Source organism: Epinephelus moara, chromosome 21 (assembly GCF_006386435.1).
Source record: "Epinephelus moara isolate mb chromosome 21, YSFRI_EMoa_1.0, whole genome shotgun sequence".
NCBI lineage: Eukaryota > Metazoa > Chordata > Actinopteri > Perciformes > Serranidae > Epinephelus > Epinephelus moara.
This window is the reverse complement of record NC_065526.1, coordinates 10386785-10412499: the sequence shown is the minus strand read 5'-3', so window position 1 is coordinate 10412499 and position 25715 is coordinate 10386785. Positions and strand designations below refer to the sequence as shown.

The window sequence follows — 25715 nt, the reverse complement described above, 5'->3', positions numbered from 1 at the left end:
GTCAGCCTCCAGCCACTCCTTCGCACTCCTCCAAATTCATACCAAATTAAGGATAGACTCATTTCTCCTTTCTTTTTTTTGCCCTAGTTCTTCCACTTTGTTCTTTTATTTATTCTTTGACGAAAAAAAAAATGTCCTTGGCTCGTAATACATCCAAGAGAATTCTTACATGTGAAATGTGGCAGGGAAATCCACGGGAAGGAAATCAATAATTGAGGTAGTCACATGTTATTTCATTTCAAAGGCAAATAAAAAATGGAAAAGAAAAAGGTAAAAAAAAATAAATAAATGAAGAAATAGTCTGGAAAAAGTGGCAGACAATTTCAATCCAGTCTGATTTGGCATGTTACTATATTCTGTTTGTGCTGCACACATACTGTAATGTCCTGCTCTGTCTGTAGCAACATGTAAATGCTGCTGTCTTGGCCATGTCTCCCTTGCAAATTATTTGGAATGCAAATGAAATCTTGCCAGCAAAAAGCAAATGTTTAGAGCTAAAATGTGACATGGGAGTGGCTCTACAGAAAGCAGAAAGAAACTAACACAATTACAAACAGACACACCATTCGCCCGAAACGCAGAACCACACACAGACAGGAAGCCACGGATGCATTGTGATCTAAGCGATTCGTTGTCTTACTATTCCGGTCTTCACGCTGAGCAGAGACGTCTGCGTCTGAGCTCGGAGCAGAATTCAGCTATCTGGCTACACGCCTAAATCACACTCAATAACCATGGAGGTAAAATGAAGCAGGTATCCCACTGATATGACAATGTCAGCTGCCTGCGAATGTGTGCGAGTTTGCACGAGCGTGCACGGGCATTCAATTTTGTTTTAAGCATAACTCATTCCTGAAGAGTTTATAAGGAGTTATATGTGTGTTATAGTGTGCATTTGTGCATGTGCTCATGTCTGGGTAATGTGCGCAGTTTCCATCAGTTTGTGTGTGTGTGTGTGTGTGTGTTGTGCATGTAATGGAGGCACTCTTCTCACCTGGCTGCTGAAGCTCAGCCAGCATGATTCACTGTCGTTTTTCTCCTCTCATTCCATTTCAGCTCGGGCTCTGCAGGTTCAGAGTTCACCTCCACCCCTCTCCCTCTCCCCCCACTCCTTCTCACTCATCCTTTTTTCCTCGCCATCTCTCTCTGACTCTTATTATCCACATTCAATCAAGCTCTTTCTCCTTCCTGCCTATCTTACGCTCTTATTTTTAACTTTTCTCACTTCACTTTTCCCTCCTGTGCTCCCTGATGCCCGTCGAGCCACTGCCTGTCCGTCTGTCTGTCAGGGTATGAATAATTGAGGTGTATTGAGTCTGGTCAGCAGATGGTGAGATGGCTGTTATGGATCTATCTGTGCTCTTTAGGAATCGCTGAGTGTATGCTGACACCTGTCCAGTTAAGACCCACAGGAGCTTTGCTTAAGCCCAGTCCAGGCACGCCCTCCCCAAAAAAACACCTCTCCAGCTGCACCTGCTCTTGTGCACGATCACACACGCAGGTGCAGTTATGCAACAGCACACTCAGGCACTTGAAAATATGCCTGCGCACACACAAGCCCACATGTGGAAAAACAAGGGAGTGTAAATACAAATATGCCAGGGTGAGATCCATTCCTGTCTCCATCCGTCCTTATGCACCTGCTACAACCAAAGGACAGGGGGATTTCTCCCAAATCTCTTCCTTATCTTTCCGCTTCCGTCTCACTCCCCGGGCCTTTTCCTGTCCGTTGTGTCCTCCGGCGTTTATCCTCCACACCCCTCCCTCCTTCTGCTCACTTGGCCCACTCTTTTTCCCTCTCCTCCCCGGGCTCCGTGCAACCGCACCAACCTGCTCTGTTTCTGCACGCTTGACAGCACCCACAGCCTCTGTCAGCGCAGCCACCGCCACCCCGCTGACCCCGTAACCCCCCCAACACCCCACCCCTCCAAGACTCTCACCTTAAAGTCTGAACTCTGTCTGTGACCTCCCAGAGTCACATGAGTTGACCCAAGCTCTCCTCCACACGCACAGCCACAGCTGAATGTTCTACAGGGCTGCTTTTTGGAAAAGGGGGGCGTTCACACACAGTTGATCTCTTACCCTCTCTCGCTCCAGTTTCTCCTAATCCCTGCCCCCTTCCCTGATCCTGCAACCCTTTTCGGTTCCTCCACCATCGCTTGTATATTTCTCCTCCTAGCTCCCCTCATCCCTCCTTCATCTCTTCCTCTCTCCGCACTCCTCTTATCCTGTCTGCCCCCTACCGAATGAACTATTTTCTCTCACTCAGCTTTTATCTGAATCATTCGAAGATCATTTTTATTTTTTAAATATTACTGTTTTACTGTTTTGATCACCACCATACATCATCCTCACTACTTTTAATAGCAAAGGTTGGAGAGAGGCTCGCTGCAACAAACACATAAAGAAGAATATATATGGGCCAAACACTGACTCTTCCTGAGAAGACTGTGTGTTTATGGTTTTTATACCTATGCATTTCCCCGTGGTACAGCACAGTGCTACAGGCTAGTTAACGTTACGAGCCTCACAGCATCCCTAAGCATTTCTTATGAGACTTGTTCTTAGCATCTCTTGCACCATTCTGCTCTTTAAAAAACACCTAACGGACACACAGCTCTCGCTCTTCTGCTGTTCATTTTCTCTGCATCACTTTCCTTTCCTTAACTCGTAAAGCTCCCTACTTAAATGTTTGCAATAAAACACCCCAACTTCTCACCTTCCTTATCTCGCTCTCTGCACAGTGTGTGTGCTGACATCAAGCAGGAAATCAACACATTTATGTCCACAACAAAAGCTCTGAAACTTACTCTAATATAAATTACGTAACGGTAGAACATCCTAAGTGCTTTCAGTTTTACTTAAAGCCCGACCCTGGTTTTCGTCATTTTGGTTCAATACAGATCTTTTTCCCTCACTGTGGGACTGTTCTTTTTTGAGGGTCCTTTTCATGCACATGTGCTGATGGATTTTCTTTAAAAATCACTTAACCTGCAGAGGGACATCATGTCCTGCCTTACTAATGAAAAGATATGCTATTCAATTTGTACTAACACTTCCAGAGCTGCCAGTTAAACTGAAGATTTGTTTCTTGTTCTCGGTGCTCTCTGTCAGTGTATAATCTGATAAAGTACCTTGTCATTCTGAGCCGGCCTTTTACACAGGCATCTCTCCCCCTCTCTTTTAATACTGAGCCTGACTTAAAGCTCATCTGCCTCATCTTTTTATGTACTATTAAGGAGATGGAGAAGCATCCTATTGATGATATTCAGGCTGTTATTTGGGGTTAGTGGAATGGGGAGGGTTGTGATTGGACACCATGCTTTGTTCCAATCATATATATGCTTTAAGTTTACCTATTGTGAATATGCATTGTGTAATGCTGTTAAAATTAAATAAAAATATTCTTGATTAAATGAAAAATAATCACTTAACCTGATGAAGAAAAACACGTTTCAAAGACCAAGTTACTGTTAAAAGCTGAAAATAATCACATGTAAACATCACATGTAAATCTACATTGGTGAGGCCAGTGTGTGTGTGTGTGTGTGTGTGTGTGTGTGTGTGTGTGTGTGTGTGTGTGTGTGTGCGCGCAGCCCAGTCACCAGACGAAAAGCACTGAACATTTCTGCACACTCCAGATATGTTACATTTGTACATTTCATATGTGTCATATCAACGTTTCTTCAGCGACATAGCTGTGATTACATGTACTGTATATGAGCTGACTTTGTCATCTAGAGGTGGAGGGGACGGTGGATGCCGTGACACCTCGGCACGACAGACAGCTGCCAAACTGCAGACCACTGTTCGAGACCAACAACAAAAACACTGGTGGTTTTGAGAGATTTTGGCACCAAAACTGGGTGTTTTAGGCAAAAACATGATCTTCTCCTAAGGGACTGTACACATGTCGCATTCTTGGAGCCCTCAAATTCATTCAATGCTGTCAATGTAGATGGAAGGCAGGCGCGCTCAAACGCCAGAGCAACACCAGAGCGGTGTACACACTTTCCCGAGCGACTGTTTTTCGACAGCCGCGCCCTGAGATAAGCAGAGTTCAACTTTTGGAACGTACTAGTATGCACCACATATCATGTGACAAGCACCAACCAATCACAGCCAGCAGATATCTTTTCCTTCTTCCGTAAATATCAGTCTGTGGTAAAAATGGAGGAGAAATTTTCATTAAGTGCAGGGCTACCAGAGCTTTACATGTGTCCCATGGACAGTTGGCCTCCACGTAAACAGCGCCTGGAAGAAGATCAGCTCTGCACTCAGGATTTCAGGTAAACAGACTATGATATGGCGCTTGTTAAGGTTGCTTAGTAACCTCAAACGCAACCTGTCACCATGCTCTTAAACGATGGCACAGAGAAGGCATATGAGAATCACTCAGCACTCGACCTCTTGTTTTCCAGGAGGTTAAAGATGCGACATGTGTACGGCCCTAACCCTAACCATGTGGTTTTTGTGCCTTAACATAACCGTACATTTAAAAAAGTGTTGCTGAAATGTAAAGAAACATAAAGTTTCAACATATTTGCTACATATTAATGTACAAATATCGCATATCCATGTTTTGCAGACATGTACAATGTCAATATTTACTCTGGCGACTGGGTTGGTGTGTGTGTGTGTGTGTGTGTGTGTGTGTGTGTCATTGTGTTACATGTCTGCTCCTCACATGGCAAGGCCGCGGGGCATTTGCCTTTTTGAGACTCCATATTTTATTTGTCATAGTGTAAGTGTGTGCCTGAGAGGAAGACGGGGAGTGCGAGAGAAAGAGAGGACTGACTCATAAGCATGGAAGTGAGGCAGAAACAGAAAAAAGAAAAAGGACGTTGGAGGGGAAAGTCCACAGAGGGAAAGATTGAATATATCCAACTGAAATGAAACAAGCTGCAGCGAGAATGCACATTATGAAGGAATATTGTAATGTTGTTTGCTGTACAAATCTGATTTCCTTCTGAGCTCTCCTCCTCTCGAGCAGATGCTAACATACAGCGTGAGTGTGCATTCGCATACCGGCGCTTTATTATACATTCACATGGCCAACCCTGATATGTCCTCGTGTTTACACCACTGGAACTAATGACACTGCTTCTGCAATCCTTCAAAATTAACCCTTCAGGTCAGCGCAACACAAACACACACTCACACACACGTACACACTTCTTATGAACTCCTGAAGGAGAAGTTACTAAAGGAAATTAATGAGATGTATCGAATAGCACAGGGACACTGTGTGTGTGTGTATGTGTGTGTGTGTTTTCTCTTGTTGTGTTGTGTTAGAGAGGCAGTTATCAGGTTCACAGAGAGAAGCAAATTGACCACTTAGCCACCGGCTATACAAACAAATATACATTACTGTTAAACTAAGTGTGTGTAGTCAAACAAGTACACTGTACATTCTGTATCTTTATACTGACACCACAGGTCACACCCCCTACAGGCATACATGGTTGTCAGATTTACCTTCAGCTATGACCTGTAGCTGACACTATCATCCATTATATGAGATCGGGTACACTCAGGTAGAATACACAAGTCAAATATATATGATTATTTATTAAACACTCACTTTCCAAATCAACTGCATGGTACACAAACAAACTTGAGCACCAGAGAGATGAGTGCTGTACATTTGAAAATGATGCGATATTGACCAGGTTTGACATTTATATCTTTTGCTCTCACACAGCAGAAATCCATCAAAAACCTGCTGAATTTAGTGTTTATTTATGTGCACGTGCGAAGGCGTGTGTGTGTGTGTGTGTGTGTGTGTGTGTGTGCATTTCCACACAATCACGCCGCATCACTCACGCACTACCAGCGAGGTCAAGGCAGCCGTGTAGCGTGGTGAGATTCTCCAGTGAGCGGTATGAGTGTATTCACCCTACAGCAGGTCTCTTCCTGCCTGAACCTTTACACCAGGAGTAGCTTAAAAAACTATGCTCAACACAGACAGGAGGCTCTGTGTGCCTGGAGGCTTGCTGAACTGAGCAGGCTTGGATGGAAATAGCACTGTAGATGTCTCTACTCAGTGGGTCTTACTGGATATTTCCTCCTCACAGAGAGGAAGATGTGACAGTGTGAGGCTGAAAATTCATGATTATTCCACTGCATATTATGCAAGTGTGTTAAGTGTTGACACATCTGATCCTTTAAAATGAAAAAGACACTGTTTGTGTTTCGCAGCGTTCAGGGTGAACAGCACCGGGTGGAGGACCAACATGCCTCATCTCTAAAGAAAAACTCTGCACATTTGGTGAAAAGACTGAAGCTGTTATTCTAAAATAGGGTAAAGAAATGAGGCAAACTGACCACTGACAGGCGTCTACACAATTAATAGCTGTGAGGTAACAACTTCTGCATCTTCACTAACACATTCGAAATCAAAATGTATAAATATCCAACCATTTATTTTACCCACATTGACTGATCTGCAAAGTAATCAGCTGCTTATTTTAAGTTTTCCTCTGGTGAGTAGAGTCTCCGCTCACAAGCTACTTATCTTAAAAGTTTAATAATGTATTTGTGGTTACACTGCTGCCGTGGTCATACCTCATACCAAAATACTATTATTAGTAGGCTACAACATTATTACGAAAATTAATGTTATCGTAGCTATTGCACGTCTGTCCGTCCTGGCAGAGGGATCCCTCCTCAGTTGCTTTTCCTGAGGTTTCTACCATTTTTTTCCTCGGTAAAGGTTGTTTTTGGGAGTTTTTCCTTATCCACTGTGAGGGTCCAAGGACATGGGGATGTAAAATGCTGTAAAGACCTCTGAGGCAAATTGTGATTTGTGATAATTGGGCTTTCTGAATAAAAATGAATTGAATACAGTTTAAAAGAAAGCATTTAAAGCTACAGTTGGTAACAGTAGTGCAGTAGTGACAGTACTGACAGTAGTACATGAGACAGATAGTCTGGAAAACAAATCATGTTACTCTTCCTCTTTAGAGTGCTTCTAATGGCATTTACTAGAATCAGACTGCAGCTAAAGGAAAGCAACCAATCAGAGCAGAGGAGCTTCTAACGCAGCTGTCAATCATGTCAATCACTGCTCATGAACTGCGGTCAAACTGTCTAACTAGGCAGCGCCAATCAAATCTGTTACTGCATTGCCTCTTTCTCGCCTCAGATGTTCTCAGGAACATATTTTAGTGTACCGTTCAGCTGTAAAATGAGAAAGTGGTGCAGCAGATAGGCAGTGCTTGGTCTTGGCTCAGCTGTTTTCATTTTACAGCTAAACAGTACACTAAAATATGTTTCCGAAAACATTTGAAGCGAGAACGAAGGAATGCAGAAACAGAATCTTGATTCATATTCGATCAGCGCTGCCTAGTTTGACTGCAGTTCACAAGCAGTGATTGACGTGATTGACAGCTGCGTTAGAAACTCCTCGGCTCAGGTTGGTTATTTTCATTTAGTTGCTGTGAATTCTTGCAAATGCCATTAGAAGCACTCTGAGGAGGCTGAGGAACATGATTGTTTTCACAAAGTATCTGTCTTATGTACTACTTTCCAGACATAGTGACAGTTTCAGCAAATGCTCCCTCACTGATTCCAGAAAACGTCATTTGTTAAAGTAAAATAGTGGCATGACAGATACATTATATTACTGGGTGAATACACTGGTCCAACTTTTTTAGGATTAAAGTTATTCACAAGAGCAATGCAGCAGTAGACATAAGTAAGGTCTCAGCTGTGAGATCCTATTAAGATGAATGTGCACATGCACACACAGGTGTATAAGTAGAAGCATCAAATGAATACTCTAGGTTATTGCAGGGTCCAGGTTGTTTTAGTTAGTGCTCCTTTGGGGAGATTAAAAAAAAAACCTGAACTGCCACACTCTCCAGTGTTTAAACAGAGCCAAAGCTCTGCTCAAGAGCAATAAAAGCTCCCTTTACACGTGTGTAAAATGCCTCATAAAGACCCAAAGACCCAGAAAATGCAGGAAACAGTCATTGTCTGTCCTGGATGGCTCCTGCAAGATTCATGCTATCAGTGTTGGTCTACGGAGCTTTTCATTGAATTATTAAATTACAGCACAGAGAACAAGACCTTAAAATTCTCTTTAAGTCCATTAGCGTAATAGGGCAATCATACTTCTGATACTGTGATTCTTTCAACAAAAAAAAAAAAAGAAAGAAAGAAAGGAGCACTGTTCCCATTCTGATGACTTGGCACTTTCTTTCCATTTTCACTCCTTTCATGTGCATGAAACTACCTGAAAGTTGAAAATAGTTCCCCTTAAAATCTGAGAAAGCCCTGAGCGTTTCCATCCTCTTAGCTCCTCCTCCCCCGTTTCATCCTAATACCTCCACTTCCCTGCATAAATGTATCATTACAGTATCATTATGTCTATGGTATCCCCCCAGCCTCCATTTACAGGGACTTAGGTACTGTGTTCTGGGGCTTACGTGGACCCATTATGTCATTAAGTCATTATGAGCTGGGACAGAGAGAAAATAATACCCATAATAGGAGCTACATTGGGCACTACTTAAGTCTATACTCCCATCCTGCCTGCCTTCCTGCCTATTTGTCTGTCTGGCTGTAGATTTGTACATGCATTATGTTTCATGTTACATATCTTCCTCCCAAAAGAGAGAGTTTGAACATAAACTTCTGAAACTTTTTGCTCAGCCTGTGTTGGCAATGACCGACTCACCCCGGAATTAGGATACGCTGTCCAGCCCAGTTCAGCTGTGGCCACCCGAGTGTCCATTACGGTCTCTGCAGCAGGGAAAGAAAAAGAGGTAGAGGGAGAGAAAGACAGCGGTTAGCCTCAGAAAAGCTATTTTGAGTATCATTCCACAGAGTTGAACTGCATTCAAGCCCCAGTGATCACTTGACACTATCATCGATGAACAGAGAGGAGATGAATCCTTCACAGCGTTTCATCCATCTCTGCTAGACTTCTGTTAAGACAAGAGACACGGAAACAAAGCTTTGGCACTTTGCTGGAAGGAATGTCTTAGAGCCTCCGTCACGCTGTTAAATGCTGAGCTTTGTATTGTGTTCTATCTGTGAGAGCATGAAACTACAGCGCTGTATGTGCATCCTGCCTTTGTTTGTGAGCGGGCGCGTGCATGCAGTCATTTGTGCAAAAACGAGTGGATATTTTTGTACTTGTCTGTTTGTACATGAGAGACACTGCATGGGTTTTCATGTGGCCGTATGCGAGTGCTGAACTTTGTCACATTGTTTACCTAAAGAAAGCCGCTTCACAAATATGGAGGGAGCCCTCCATGGCGAGGCCATTGCAGTTTGTTTACTACGAGCGGGGAGTGACATTCCCTGAAAACTAGTTTGGCAGTACTCTTTGTCAGTTCTTCTCAACCCCACGGTTATGAAAATACATAAATTCCCAAAGCATGCAGTCTCTGTGAAAGCTTTAATGAGAAGGGCAAAGATTGTCTTGTGTTTCTCTGTGATTTTCTGAGTATTTGCACAAAATCTCAAGATGCACCTTAGACAACTATGGTGCACTGGTTGCAAACAAAAATGAGACAATAAAAAGTTAGAACCACAGAGAGGAAAATCTGCCATATGGGAACAGTTCAAGGGAGATCTAAATTCATCTATCTCACTTTGGACTTGTATTACACAAGGTGTCTTATCTGGTCCCATATCTATGAAATATAAGACAACGATTACCTCTTGCTAATCCTCAGTGACACATCATAGACAAATAAGTCTGGCAGCTCACCCAAGAAGTTTGTCAGACCTGTTTTGATTAATATCTTCCTTGTTGGCGCACGGAAATCTGGAACCATGATATAGCTCTGGGAAAGAAGAGAGTGCACTCTTAGAAATAAAGGTGCTAACCAGAAAGATACAGCATTCTTTGGCTTGTCCTCAGAGGAGAACCTTTTTAGTTCCTCTGAGAAACTTTTAGAAAGATTCCACGAGAACACTTTCAAGTGGTTCTATCTAGAGCCTAAACATAAGGGGTTATACCTACCCAGAACCTTTCTCTGGTGTTCTATTCAGAAGCTTTTCACCTTGTAGGGAGCTAATAAGAATCAGTTCAGGTGGCTCTATGGTCGTCTACAATTCACCAAAGGGGGTGCAAATTTGCACATAGCCCACCCTACTGTGCCTTACTCTGGCTTACCCTGACATTCTTACCCTAGCCAATCGCGCACCTCTTGCCTAGACCTAACCAATCCAACTAACGAAGGCAATGAGTGCTAGCCAGTCTTAGGGAGAGTAAGGTGGGTCATGTCGTTGCTATCCTAGGAAACGCAAATTCACCAGGACGGCTCTAAGAATAGTAATTGACTACATTACCCATAGATCTCTCTCCCATCAATCATGGTTTTAGTTCTTATCGTAGGGGATGAGGGACTATGTCCAGTAGCCTTGGGTGTCATGAGCCTCCGAAAGGGCTGATGTGGTCCAGCATAATCCACAAAACTCAAGTTTAACAAATATGTTTTTGGGGGTGCAGATTTACTATTTCACTGGTGCAGTAGGGTTAGGAACCAAAATTTGGTTCCAAATGAGAACCAAATACAAAATGCCAAGTACCTGTCAAATCATTATAATAATAATTTTGGTAGCCTGTGTGATATTGTGTGATGGCAGAACACAAGTAAAATTGACTGATTAAGGGGATCTGAGATACATCTACATTTAAGAAGAGGAACTCTGACTTCCAAAAAGACGTCTTTGGATGAAAATGGTTCTCAATGGAACATTTAGCCTTAGGCTAAAAGAGCGCTGTAGCTCATCAACAGATGACAACATAAAGTTAATACTACTCTTACTGAAATATCTGTACTTCTTCCACATTTGAATGTATCTTTATAATAATGGGATTGTGGGCCGTTTAGCTCGGGATATTTCTCGACCTCGACAATGAGTCTCTCCTCATCTATTCTTCGTCACACACGAGACACAGCAACAGCTACAGAGTTGTCTATAGATCAATGGTGATGAGGGAAAAAAACTGCTACAGGAGCTGGTATGTACAAGCACTTCATTTTGGGGGGCGGCAACGCTGGAAATAGAAGAGTGGTGTTAAGTGCCGCGTGTTTAGCCACCACTGGTGTAGGGTTGCACATTGAACATATCTGGGGTGTATTTTTTGGTGTTGCGGTCGCCACTAGTGTGTTTTGGCCTTTACTAAGAACCTTTTCTTCAAGAAATGCGTTCCTAAGAAGCAAGTGGTTCTGGGTAGAATGTCAGGTCTTCAGGAGGAACAGGAAGAACACACTGAAACCCTTACTTCTAAGAGTGTATGGCAGTTATCAGGAACCACTGGTCTCTCCTGCTTCTCTATCTCTCACACACACACACACAGATTTATAGAGTGATGAGCTGGGTGACATGTTGGCCTTAGCAGTGTAATGATAGATTCATAATTTCCCCAGTAACAGACAGTTTATTCTCCAGACTAAACCTTCCATCTTGTTGCGGGTGAACCAGGGCATATTTCACTTTTTTTGATGTCCCCTGCCACAACATGCCCTCCATTGTGTTTGTTGTGGCCAAACAGATAAAAAATTGGCTGCAGAGGGAGTGAATGGTATGTCTGGGTGGTGATCTGTAGTAGATAAGCAGGGCATGTGGGGATTTTCAGAGGAACTGCAGTAGCTGTGTCTTTGGCTTGGACATCTTCCACTATCACAGCAAACGGTTGGCTAGCGACACCCACACGTGTTGTCGATAAGGGAGAAATCTTGCTCTGACTAAATGCAGGGACATAACCAGCAGACGCTTGTCCTCGTGCAGGAGCAGGTTCCAGCCCTCAGCACCCTCCCTTCACCTACTCCTCCACAGGAAGTGCACACCCGCAGCTGTTGCTTATTTGGAATCTCACTGAACTTGCAGTGATTTAGAAATCATTCCAAATGATGGAGCACTCGAAGCCCGTCATCTGCAGTTCAAGTGGTCTTGGTTAAAAAAAAAAAAAAAACAAGTACACAGAGGATGAGTGACAAGCCCCCGGTAGGAAGGAAAGAGGCCTTTCATTCTCAATCTCCCCTTACTGGGAGAAACTGTCCTCAGACATGAAACCAATTAGCCTAGGTAATTCAGCCGCACACACAAGCACTCACAGAGATACGCATTAAGCCACACACATGAACACACATGCTGCACACACGCACACACACACTTACATTCACCAGCCAACTCAGAGAGCAATTTTCTGTGTACACCTACAGTGACAGCCTTGTTCACACCCGGCTTCCATCAGAGTATTTCAATTTCCCTAAGATCAGCCTTGTCTTGTCTAGTTTCCACAGCCAGCCAGCCAGCTCCAGCCTGCTTGCCTGCCTGTACAACTTGCTGTCAGCTGGGGAGATAGGAGCATGAAACAGCCCTCAGCGCCAGCCAGCGTTGTGGGGACTGCCAACGCTTTCTCAGGGGAAATCACAGAAGCTTTAGTCAAATCACACAGGCACTTGGTAGGCCATTTTCCATTTCCTTTTAAAAGGAAGGGAGGGGGGGTAAGGAGGCGCAAGATGGCGAGGGTAAGAGACAAAAAAAAAGGGTCAAAGGCCCATGGGAGGAGTGGATGAGCCGTGTCATGTGACCTAATGTCTGCCATTAGCAGAATATCTGAGTAGCAGATGAGTAAATGGACTATGCTAATTGGTTATTAGCAACGGGGTGGGGCTCACACAGCCCGTCATGCCATAGCTCACACACCTGTCCACTGGCACTGGGGATTTGGAAAAATGTCCCTTGTGTAGGTGTATGTGTGTGTGTGTGTGTGTGTGTGTGTGTGTGTGTGTTTTAAATGAGCTGTTATGTGGACCATTCATCCATTTAATCATAAGTGGATTTCGAGAGTTTCATTTTAAAACGAGCAACCGACATTAATTAGAAAAGCCTGCTCTTTCAAAATTACAAGAGGCACATATTGGTTTATTGCTGAAATTATAAATCATCCTATGATCTAAGCTCGCAAAGCAAAAGGTTTCTTTTGCTATTGCAAAAATACATTTTATTCATATATATATATATATATATTTGAATAAAATGTATTTTTTAAAGGATATACTTCATCCAAACAATAACCATTTGTAAATCATTAGTGATGCCGTGAATTCGATAACATGGTTTTCTCGCATGCCTCCACTGAAAGGAGTGAACATGTTGATTTACTGATTGATTGGGAACTTTATTAAACAACAGCAAATCTATATCAAAACATCCGCTTACGAAGAGGAAGATTTGCTTTATCAATCACCAAAGGGAAATCCATTTCTTTCACTCTGTTGTCATATACACACAGGCCCAAACACACACACATGCACAAACATGACTCCATTTAAAGTCAGAGTGAGGGGGCTGCCTAGGACAAGTGCCCCGAGCAGTTGGGGGTTTGGTGCCTTGCTCAGGGGCACCTTGGCAGTGCCCTGAAGGTGAACTGGCACCTTTGGGTACCAGTCCAAACTCCATATTTGGTCTTGCAGTACAATTGAAGTCTCATTTATCCAGTCGTAAGTTCAGTACTTTTCAAATACTTGCATTTTCACACAAAAAAAAGAGTCTGGCTTTAAAGAGAGCATTGATAAGTTTCACTTCCAGCTCAGTTTTAACCTCCTGAGATCCTGTGTCCTCACATTAGGGTATCACAATTTGGGTTTACTTGACTTTAAACTTCAATCTTCTTAACTTACACTTGTCCTCGTTCATGGACATTTCTTGTGCCATCTAGTGGTAGTAAGAGCCAATTACATTAATCAATGTAAAAACAAGATGGCAGCCATCTCTGCCAAGTCAGTCTGCAGCCGATCCTGACACAAAAGTGGACAAGGTTCAAAACCTGATCAGATTTTATGGTTGAAACTGGTTTATTTATGATTAAGAATGTTTGTAGTTTGATATGGAGACAGATTCGACCAATTTTAGCAACAGTAGCAAGCTAAGACACTGTTAAGTAGGAAGTGCTCATCTGACAACATTGGGACTTTATTATCATCTCGTTTGAGGACATTGGGACTTTATTATCGTTGACAATGCTTTTACTTATTTGGTCCTACTGATCCCAAATAGTAAGGTGAAATTACAAATGCATACCAAACAAAATTTTGGGTCTCAGGAGGGTACACAGTAACCTTTTAGCAAAGATGCATGTGTCTGGGAAGTACTGAGCATACGACTGGATAAATGAGACTTGAATCATACTGCACAAGTTGTGTAAGAGTTTGTAAACAGTTGTTTGGATACAGTTTTGCTGTTGTAAAAGGTAATCCAATCAATCTATAAAACAATATGTTCATCAATTTTGTGGAGGCATGGGAGAAACATTCAGGGTGTCACATGGCATGACAAACTGATTCACAAATGGTCGTCTAGTGGGTGGAGTAGCCCTTTGCCAAAATGGCCGCTGGTCCATTTTATATAGGAACATGTTTTAAGTAAAGATATAAATTAATATGTCCACATTTTGGGATCAAATATTTATTTTTATACAAGTATTGCTGTAACTGTAAATTTGCATTTAATGCAGCTGAGACACTTATTCCCTCTGATTCATCCCTCCTTGCTGTATGTGGGTTCCAGTAGTTTAACGCTGGGTTACTCCTCAGCTTACACCATAAAACCCTCGTAAAAACAATTAGTCCTCCCTCTCCATGGCTCCCTGAATCTGATCGCATTTACATCTGACCGCACACCACCTTGCTCTCTTTCTCTCTCAGTTTTTACCACGTCATTTGGAAGACAACAGCGCTGGAGTCCCTCATGTTTGGAGGGTAGCCCAGAGTGTTTTCTCCCGCATTCATATTCTGCTATGTCAGCTCCACCTGCGAGCTCCAATAAATTAAACACAGCCAGGTTCACTAGCAGTTCAATCTGTGGGAAAAATTATTAACATAGAGAGCTTAATGTAGACTACGTCATAAATCTAGTGGAAAACAATAGCTTGTAGGTGTCAGGGTAGCTTGCCGTGAATGGATTCAAAGAGCTGCGAGGCCGGGGAGTGTATTGTGACTACATCACAGAATATTAGTTACTCTAAAACATACAACGGATACGGGTTGGCTCACTATGTAAGGCTCACTCAAGCTGATACACTGCCAGCGCACTCGTCAAAACCCAGAAGTTGCAAGCCGAGCCAAAACCGAGGCTCAACCGAGGGCCTACAGCTTCCAATGCCAGAAAGCACAGCTCCTTCTCATTAGCAGCAAGTGGTAGATCAATACCAAATGGTAGGCTGTTTCCACAGATACAGCGAGAGGGATAGAGAGAGGGAGGGAGAGAAATGAAAGAGCGAGAGAGACTGCATTAAACATTGATGGGGCCTTGCGCTACAGATCGATAAGGCAGCCCTCTTCACACAATTACACGTCAGCAAGCAGTCGCATGATACATCACAAAGACACGCGTGATTGCATATTGCTCGCACTTGGGCAAAAGAGCATCTATAGTAAGAGAATTCAGAGAAGAAAGAGCGGCAGGAATGGATCGGACAATCTCTACACCCTCTTTGAGCCTTTATGTACGACTTTAATTCTACAGTTTGCAACATGTCTGTGTAATTCCCCCCTTTGCGGCCACATCTGTATGATTGTATGGCTGCTGGTCGATAGAACATGTGCTGCAGCGCCTCTCTGAAGCTCCCGGCTCCTTAGTCAATATATGGCAGACAATTCTCCATGGATTCCCCTTCCCACCCCATCACAAATCTTTTCCATTCATCTATCCTTTAACCTCACCCCCCTCACTATGTCCTTCTGTTCAAGGATGCTGGTACACTTTGTAATTCAATGAGACAATCATGTCCAGATGCTGGATGCTGGGCTGAGAGGGCCTTCTCTTTGTTATTGTGGCAACAAACTGAAATAAGATCCGAGGGCCTTGAACGACAATATTTAAGAGGGGTTTATCTTTTCTCTGAAATGGAATCAAGATGGGAGGACAAAGAGTGGGAGATATCGAAGGGAATAGACAGACAGAGGGAAAGACAGAGATGAAAAACCAAAGAGGAGAAATCAGCGGGATTGAAATGAGCACTTAACAATGATGAAGCCCCATGGCAGCCCGCTGAGCCTGGCATCTTAATACGGGGCTGAAAACAAAGTGACAAACAAACAGGAGTAAAGGCTGCTGCGTCTCCCAAACTAATCAGCCGTCCACTCGGGGGATTTATGAATAAAAAGGGAACATTTTTGACGGAGTGAAGTGTTTTCTGAACAAATCGTGTGGAAGTTTGTCACACAAACAGACACCATTCACTGATGGCGCCCTGGGAAAGCACACACAAAAAAGACTGTTTATTGGACTGGAAGGTAGGACCAGCTCAAGTCCAACATGGTCGAGAGCACTGAGCTGATTTGAAAACTGTGACTGGGTTTACGGCACAGCACCGCTCCGGGCTACAAGAAATATGAAAGAGGTGATATCTTTGATTGAGTCACCGTGTTCGACAGGGAAGACAATCCTTGCGAACACAGATGTGAGACTTTTCTAATCTGCGCCACACTAAAGCTGTGTCACTCATTCTGAAGGGCTTTCGCTTTAAATAGAAGATACAGAACAGTCAACAGAAATACATCAAAAGAAATATGTTACTTCTATGTCTCCCCGAAGACAGCAATGACAATGTGGCTGATTTGAAAATTGAACAGAAAATAATCTGCCATCCTCTGAGACATTAGCGGGGAGTGATGGGACACACAAGTCCCGCATCGGTGAGCCACAGACAGAATAAATGAACAGGCTCACAAATCACATATCACACACACACAAATGTATTAACAGCGTTCTGGGCTCGCAGACACTCACGCTGGTGGAGTGAAAATAAAATTTTCTGGCATGAAAAAGACCAGGTCAGTGTCGGGGACAAGAGGGAGAGCCAAGAGAGATGAGAGGTGGGGACTTACAGAAGCCAAAGTGAGATCAGCAGCAGATGTTAGGAAGAATGCCTCACAAGATAGGAGAATGAATATACATGCGGTATCTTCAGGACCTGATGAAATTATCCCATCATCACAGCAAGGTGACATTCTCTTGGCCTTACACATCTGGGCTGCCACGTCGCATAAAACTTAAGATTCAACCTTGCGGCGCGCGGTGGGCAGCCACACTCTCTTTCCTCACTATTACCGGTTTGTAATAGAGTTGCTGTGGAAGGGAAGCAGGAAAACACAACAACCCTCCGCCCGAAGCGGGGTTGGCAAACACAGACAGGTACACAGTCAATGCACAGCCAGAGGCTGGTGACAACAGACTCACACATCTAATCATATCTTCGTGGTCAGTTACTCATCCAGCTACAGGCCTGAGACAGATACAGCACATTTATACCAACCCCCCCTCCACACTTCACACCTCTCCCTTTTTCTTTTGCCCTCCTTCTCTCTCTTCCTTTCCCTCTCCTGGTCAGGGGGAGAGAGGTTAGGCACATCATTTGCATTCATTAACATTACATTAGCAGACAGAGTGATCTTTAGAAACCAGGCTGCCGGAGAGTGTCATCTTTAATTCATCATAACCCCACCGCCCACCCCTCTCTGCTCTCCCTTTACCTCCACCTTCTTCTCCTCCCTCTTTCCTCTCCCACGCATCCGTCCCTCTTCTCCCTCTTCTCCCTCACCCTCTCTCCCCTCTACCCCTTAATCCCAGTGCATCCTTTCTCCTCCTCTTCTCCCCGCATTTCTTCACTCTCCATTTACCACTGTCTTTCATCTTCTCCACTTCCCCCGTCTCTTTTTTTTTTGCCTTCTCGCTTCCATTCCTTCCCCTTATCTTTCTTTCTCTCTGCCTCCTGTTAATGACAGGCTACGGGGGGGTTTGATTTCTCGTCCTGCGTGAGCTCTGTGTAGGATAAGAAGAAGAAGGGACACACCCAAAAAGCACACACACACCATATACACCTTAAAAGCATCGGTCTGGGAGGCACGACACAGCTGAGGATCTCCAGGCTTTATACTCTGTTGTGACCTGTTGACCTGTGCTTATTACCAAAAACCTTCCTATCAAAGGCCTTAACACGCACATACATAAAGCACACTCAGCTGCAGAAATATGTACTTCCTATCTGTTCTTCTAATGCTTGCAAATGGCGAGTAATTTTCTAGCTGACTGGATGTAAAAGAGAGGAGACCAATGCTCTTTTATATTCGAACCATTACCAGAGACAAATAGGAAGAGGCTAACCAAGAATTAGTCCCATTCTATGGGTCAATTGAAACAAACAACCTAATTTCTTCTAGTGCAAAAGACTTCCAATGAATCCTCGTCCTCTTCCACACCTAATAAGAAGGCAGTAAAGAGCAAACGTGGGTAATAGCTAAACCACATAATGGAGGGGCTATGGAGTTTATGCTAGACGTAGATGAATGTAAACTGAGCAAAGCTTCAAAATATTTCATAACATCTGTATCAGTTTCAGGCCAAACAGTGTGGATATTAACATTTCCATGAAAAGGTTAAATTATATCAACATAATCTGGTGAAACACAGTGTTCAGCATTCTGACAAAGGATATGCCATTTCAAATGTCTCGGATGTTTGTTTTTTTTTCTTTCTGCTCCTGACGCACACAGCAGAAATATGATCCTCCCCCCACCTCATGTGGGTTTTTTGGAGTGAGTCTGGCAGTGATGACACCGCTTTGGGAATTCTGCAGTTACTTTAGTAGACCGTCATGTAATGGATTCTCACAGGGACCAATCAACAGCTAGCATTTTCTGTTGCCGTCCCCCCACATCCCCGACGGCGAAGATAACGTTTATCACAGTCCTTTTGAAAAAGAAAATGCACAACATGGCATATGTTCACAATCATGAGTTATTGTACACACTGACATGCAGCTCCTGGACTGATTTTTGCAACCTCAGTGCTCATTTTGGAAATATTAACCTTAAATTTCTATTAGTGTGTTCTGCTCTATCATTTTAAGCCACATTGACCCTGAAACATTTTGAATTGTATGCACTGTTGTGGAGATTCTTAGCTTTCTAACGATACTAGTATTGTCGTTGTACTCAAAATATTAAGCAAAATACATTACATTACATAATGACTGGCACTGAGCTATGACTTTGAGAAAAAGGCCTTTAAAGTTTGCAGTACGGTGGCCACAAAGATACATGACAAAGCCCACTGGCTTTCTAAACTGGGAGGGTTGTACTGAGGCTGTCCTAGAGTGCAAAATATATGGCGTCAGTTGGGGTCAGTTTCTTTTCGGAGACAGTAAGGTAACGAAAAAAAGGAAGATGAGAAAATTGTTTATTTCGGTAGAACTGCGGCTCGTTTGACGAACAAAGTTAGCAAACTAGGATTCAATCTTTATTAAAAACTCTCTTGATTTCCTTTGATAGGGAATAAAGGAATATAAATAATCAAGAATTGGAAACGTATTTGTACTTATGATCGTTTTAAAGGTAGGGATTTAACCACTCTTTCTCTCTTGTTTATCATGTCGGTAAATCTAAACTTTGGTGTTAATGATTTGCATACAATGAACTGAACAGTGGAGAGAACCTAACCAAGCTTACGATGTGTAGCATGTCCATAGTGACAGAAGTTTAATGTTAAATTTTCATATTTTGATGCGCGATGCCAAGCTGCCTAGAGCCAGCCCAAGTGGGTTGCCAGTGGCGACCCTGTGGGTTTCAAAATGTTTTCATAATAATACTCTGAAAGCCAAGACTTTGTTTATTTGAAATCAGATGAAAACCAACTGTCCTGGATGCAAATTTGCATTTCCTAGGATAGCAAAGGCACGATGCACCCTACTCTCCTTCTGACTGGCTAGTACCTGTTGCCTTCTTTGGTTGGATTGGTCAGGTTCAGGAAAGACGAGAAAGACTGGTCAGGATGAGGGTAAGAACGTCAGGGTGAGCCAATCAGAACCAGAGTAAAAGCCTTTGCACACTGAGTCCGTTTTTTAATCCGTTATCCGAAAAAACAAAATTGTTAAGCACAGAAACCTTACACACCAATTCCGATGCCTTTATTGGACTATTCGTTGTGAAAATTCGCAATACGTGACAAAATTAAAAGACACATTACCTCCTTTGCCTCTCCTCACTGGAGTTACCTATATGGCTGACCGGTTGAACGTTAGCTACCTGTGTTATGGAATGATTTTGTGCGCCCTGTTCCACATGTCTCGTCGCGGCCGTGTCCCACCGCCACATTTTCTTTACCGATTCTTGGTCAAACATCTCTGAATGCTCTGACGGATGCGAAAAATGCATAAAATCAAACCAGTTCCAAAAATTTTAATGGCGAACAAAAGTGTCGGACTCAGTGTGCAAAGGCCTTAAGGCAGAGTAGGGCCGGTGATACCTTTGCTATCCTAGGAAATGCAAACTCGCATCCCAGACCCTGCCTTGATACACCTCAGAAGTTTTAGGGAGGCACAGAGAGAAGGGCACTGAGTAGAACCAGAGTGCACTTGTGTTTACTGCTAGGTCGTCATCTTGCCTTTACAAGCTTCAAAATTGTATTTATCATTAAAGTTTGGCAACAAGAGCTTCTTATTCTGAGAGCCGAACCTTTATTTAAAATCAAACAAAACCCCAAAATGACCAAAAAAATCCCGTTTATCTAGAAATGAGCCGTTACAGCAACCAACTAATTTTGACAGAGCACAGCACATATCTCTTTTAGATACAATAAAATGTCCTCTTCAATGGAATAATGTCAACATCAGGAAAAAAAGTGTATTTCACATATGCGTATGTATTCTATTACTGTGCAAGGTTAATGCTTACATACATGCTTATTGGGCTGCAAAACACGTAATGCTGAGAAACTCAATATTAAACCATTTATACCTCACAGTAATGAGCCCGGGATCTGCTAAAGTTTGCTGTAACAGCAGACCAGCAGCAGTGACCAAGCAATAATCCAGATGGAAGCAGCGCTAGCCTCCCACAACCATCACAATACTCATTACTGCTGATATTACCTCAGCCAGCCTGTCTGCTTTTAAGAAACCTGGCAATTTGCTGCAGTAAAATGAGGTAATTACAACTCTTATCAGGCTCCTCACCTTACAAAACAGCATTCAGGGAGAGGGAGACTACTCCCCAATGGTTCACTGGCTGTGGAACAAGACTTTGGCTGGCTTCCCAATCACTCAGCCACACCCACCCACTGTCATTTATTCTCTTTGCAACCCCTGCTCCTCCCCGCTCCCCTTTCATTCCAATAAAAACATTAAAAGCTGAAATTTGATCACTTTAATGACACGACTAAAAGAATTCCTCGATCAATGCCCCAAATTAAAAGTGCAGAGTGGCTGATGTGAACCATGAGGGCCCGAGGAGTATCACTTTACAGCACAACTGCGCCAAAAAAACCCTCCCCTGCCTCCAAAATGGAGTATAAGAGAATGAGTGCTAAACTCTGTGTTTATGTTGGAGAGCTAGTGTGGAGAAAAAAAGGGGGCAATGTAATTTAACCTTTTCCCATAAGGAGAATAGCTCTACATTGAAAGTCTATCCACTATAGCTTTGACATTTCTACACTCCACATATGAAAGTTAGAAGTTAGCCTATCATCACTTCGGCTGGCTGGAGACACAAGTGCACTGACGGAGAAGAACCGTGTCCAGGTCGCACTGGGATTGTGCGCGGCTGACATTTAGCAGCATAAGCTATAGCTAATAGGTTACGAGGGGTGAGGTAAAGCATCTTTGTTTTTCAAGCAGACCAGGAAATAGTGCTGAGTGAACGAAATCATGTCACTCAATTACCTCCCGCTGCAGTCCTTCACTCTAATTAAGACAGTAAGGATTGTCATTAGCACAGAGCATCTGTGCGTGTGTGTGTGTGTGCACGTTGTTGGGAGTGTGAGGGCGAAAGAATCACAAAACTAAGCACAAAAATAGAGAGAAATAAAAGAATCAATAAAGTCAATGACAAATATGTGCACAGTGTCTCTGATGGCATCTCAGTGTGACTCGCCTGGTTGCATTTTATAACGACTGGGGGTTAGGAGGGCAAAGAAATAGATAGAACTGGCTGTCCTTTTCCGTCACACACTTGAACTGAGATAACCATCCAGTAATATGTGGAGCCAGTATGGAGGGCAGGGAGAAACAGAGAGAGATGCAGAGATAAAGAAAAAGAGAAAGCGGGCAGAAAGAAAGGAGTGAGATAGAGGGAAAGGAAGAAGGAAGACGGCTGCGGTTCGGTTGAAGGGAGATATCGAAGGAGATATGGAAGGAGTAATCGGAGAAACACTGCGACGGCGAGGGCATCATGTGGCAGTGCCCTGCGTTATCTTATCCAGAAATGGATCTAACCTTAGCTGAACACAACAGTCACATCATTTCTTGGAAACCAGCTGACCTCATTTCTGTCCTGTTGCCTGAATGTACAAAGACATGCTCTGTTCTTGTGTGGCACTTGAAATATTTATGAACAGTAAAACACAGGAACACAGAAAGCTGTCTCGCCTTAACACGTACAGGAACATCACGCTAACAGCGGCAAAAGGAGATGCATAAAGGGATAAAAGTCTCACATGTGCATGCACAGATAGACACGATATATGCATGCTTCCAACTAGGGCTGCAGCTAACGATTATTTTCATTGTCGACTAACCTGCCGATAATTTCTTCGATTAGTCGACTAATCATTTTATTGAAAAATGTGTTAAAATGTTGAAACATGTCGGTCTGTCTCTCCCAAACCCCAAAATTATGTCATCTAATGTCTTGTTTCATACTCACACCAAAGGGTTTTAGTTCACCGTCATGGGAGAGTGTGTGAAGCTGCCAATATTTGAACATAAGAAGCTGCAATAGGAGTATTTTTGGGAACTTTTATAGTACTTTTCTATGAAAAATGACTCAAACCGATTAGTCGACTACTAAAATAGTCACCGATTATTTTGATAGTCGATTAGTCATCGATTAGTCGACTAATCGTGGCAGCCCTACTTCCAACACCTATTAAAGGGGTAGTTTGGATTATTTGAAGTGGGGTTGTATCCATAGTTATCAATAGTAAGTGTATTACATACAGTAGATGTCTGTTGGCACACCTTAAGTTTGGAGAAGCAGCTGCTGTGGATGGGGGGCAGGAATAATAAAAGTCCCACCTAAAATAATTTATAAAAGTTTAAGTCCTCTTTACCTTTACGTCAGACATCCCCTTTCAATGGGGAGGTCGTTAATGCCTTCAGTTCCCCATCTATTTGTAACTGATGTATAATTGTAATAGGTTTATATTTCACCAAATCCATCTTTCGTACTCGTGTTCATACCTTTATTTTTGTAAATTCAGTTTTTGTCGTGTGACCTCCGACCTTTCAGTGACATCATTTCCTGTAGATTCGTGCTATCCTCCTCAGTCGTTTCTGGACCTTGTGAGGAGAGGTAAGAGTTACGCGTGTCCCTGCCTGTAAAGTGTTAAAGTGAAATAACACCACTAAACAGAGGTGCAAAATTTACATGGTACTGGTCACACATGCTGCTTGTAGCTGGCACATTTATTTCAGTGTGTATTTATGTGGGGGTTTTTTTAAAATCAGTGCACTTTTATGTAGCATGCTATGTAACTGATCTCAAGTTAAGTGTACTGACTCTACCATGTTTTGCACAGGTATGTACGCCCCCTGTATGTTGTTTTTTTGTTTGCTCTGATTAAATATTTTTCAAGAATTGCCGTTGATGGGGTGGAAGATCTCTCTTAACTTGCACGTTGTTACAACACAATCTGAAGGAGAATATGGTATAACAGCTCTCGCTCGTTTTCTGGACCCTGTGAGGAGCGGTGTGTTTGCCGAATGCTGGTCATGAGAAGTTGCTGTGCTGATTTTAATGTGTTTTGCACAGGAGAGAGGATAAATCCCGCTGGTCAGCAAGGAAGAAGTCGTCCTCTTGTCCTTACTTATCATCTATAAACACAACGCAGTGTTTATAGCAAACCGAAGTGTCAGGCCAGACCGGTTGTGTATGCTCTCATCAGAGCCACCAGCCTCTATTGAGAAAAACTGTGATTTAACATCACTGTTATTTAGCAACTTTGGTGAATCTGAACCCACCCATATTAATTAAACACCAAAGTCCCACAATAACACCAACAAACTAACTGATTGAGCTCCGGCAGCTCCTGTGTTCAGTGATGTTAAATCACTGTTTTTTTCAATGGAGTCTGGCTCTTAAGAGAGTGATATAACAGCTTAATTTCCCCACTGGGAATGGCCGTCTGGCAGCAAGGTAAAGCAGGGAAATATTCTAAATATAGCATACACTTAACTGCTATTGATTTCCTTAGTTGGGCCTTTTATTACATGGCTAAAGTGTGTTTTGTTGCTGAGTCCTCCACAGCAGTAACATTGCTATGCTCCACAATGTAATAGACTGACTACGGATGAGTACCTCATACAACCCCACTTCTAAAGATCTGAACTATCCCTTTAAACACAGCAGAGCCCAGCTGCACCTCCCGTCACCTCCAGTAGGACACTCTCAGAGTCCGTCTCAAAACTTTGGGTGGCATTTATCAGAGCGAAGTTACAAACTTCCTCTAAAAATAAAACATGAATACAGCGTGCCCTTTAGGACCCAAAAGAATAACTTCACTCTTATTAACCTCTGTCACTGCTACTTTTCTCCCCGAGAATGAGGACAATGTACCCCTGCAAAGTAATAAAGAAGGCTGTGTTCAAGGGGTGGAGGCAAACACCAGCTAGCTATATCCAATCTCATTAAATGCTGTTGTTAACCATGTTTGGATGCACCACAAAAATGACTCGCGCGCCCTGAATAATTCCCCCATTGGCAGAGAGCGAACAAGACAAGCGAGCACAGGAGAGTCGGCGAGAGAGACAGAGCCTTGAGGGTTTGACGCCGTGCTCTCCCTCCATCTCATCTGTGGCTGTAAAAGAACAACCTTCAACCACCTTGAACCCACTGGAGCTGAATTTCAATAAAAGTCAAATTATCACCTGCGCCCATGGGGCTCGGGAAAGGCACTAAGCCTGAATTGACTGTGCATATAAGACGATTTAACAGTCATATGGAAGTGTGAGTGAGTCAATCATATGACGCACTTCTATTTCTCACTGAGAGGCAGTCTCAGCGGTGAGCGGTGGTTAGTGTACCCTGTCAAGAGAGGGTGCCACTGGGATGGATCGCTGATTGTTTTGCGTGAGTGTGAGCGCGCCTGTGTGTGTGTGTGTGAGCCGGCACTTGTGTGCGAAAGCACATATGCCAACATGCGACTGGGAAAGTGTTATTCAATTTAGCTGCTGTTCTCCCTTGACCGATGTAGTGAGATCCAGGTAATTGATGCCTCAGTTTGGTATTCCCCAGCCGTGTGCTCCTCACCACAGGGACAGTGTTGGCTAAGCCGGTGTGAATGAGAGGAAACGCGCGGTGTGATCTCACTCCTTTAACCGCGAATGAGGTGTTCTTCTGGGATCTCGTTAGTGCAGCTCCACCACACCAACACACTGCTCCACCAGCAACACACATACATACGCAGATACATCCCAGGAGTCTGGCTAAACTACTGGCGACCAGCAGACATTCTCAGGTTGAGATCACCTCTCATTCCCCCCTTCATCTCTCGCTATCCATCTCCATAAAAATGCCAGTGGCCTCTCCAAAGCCTCCGAGCAAACACAATGCTTTCCATTAAAAGCAAACACTAAATCCACCTTCTTGCAGCATATGCTCACATGCCTGGGGAAGTCTATATATTTTTGGAGATGGGCTTTGCTTTTCCTCCGGGGCTTTGCTGGAGACTGCATTCAGCAGTGGGGGAAT

General features: G+C 43.3%; 1 protein-coding gene across 2 annotated transcripts in view; it reads right to left on the bottom strand.

The window, feature by feature from the left end:
• Window positions 1–25715, bottom strand: part of LOC126382449 (ephrin type-B receptor 1-B) — a 214597-nt gene that overhangs the window by 139866 nt on the left and 49016 nt on the right. For both annotated transcript variants that reach the window (XM_050032321.1, XM_050032322.1), the window contains exon 2: window positions 8684–8748. In XM_050032321.1, coding sequence (XP_049888278.1) covers window positions 8684–8748 — 65 coding nt within the window. The remainder of the gene's footprint in view (window positions 1–8683; window positions 8749–25715) is intronic.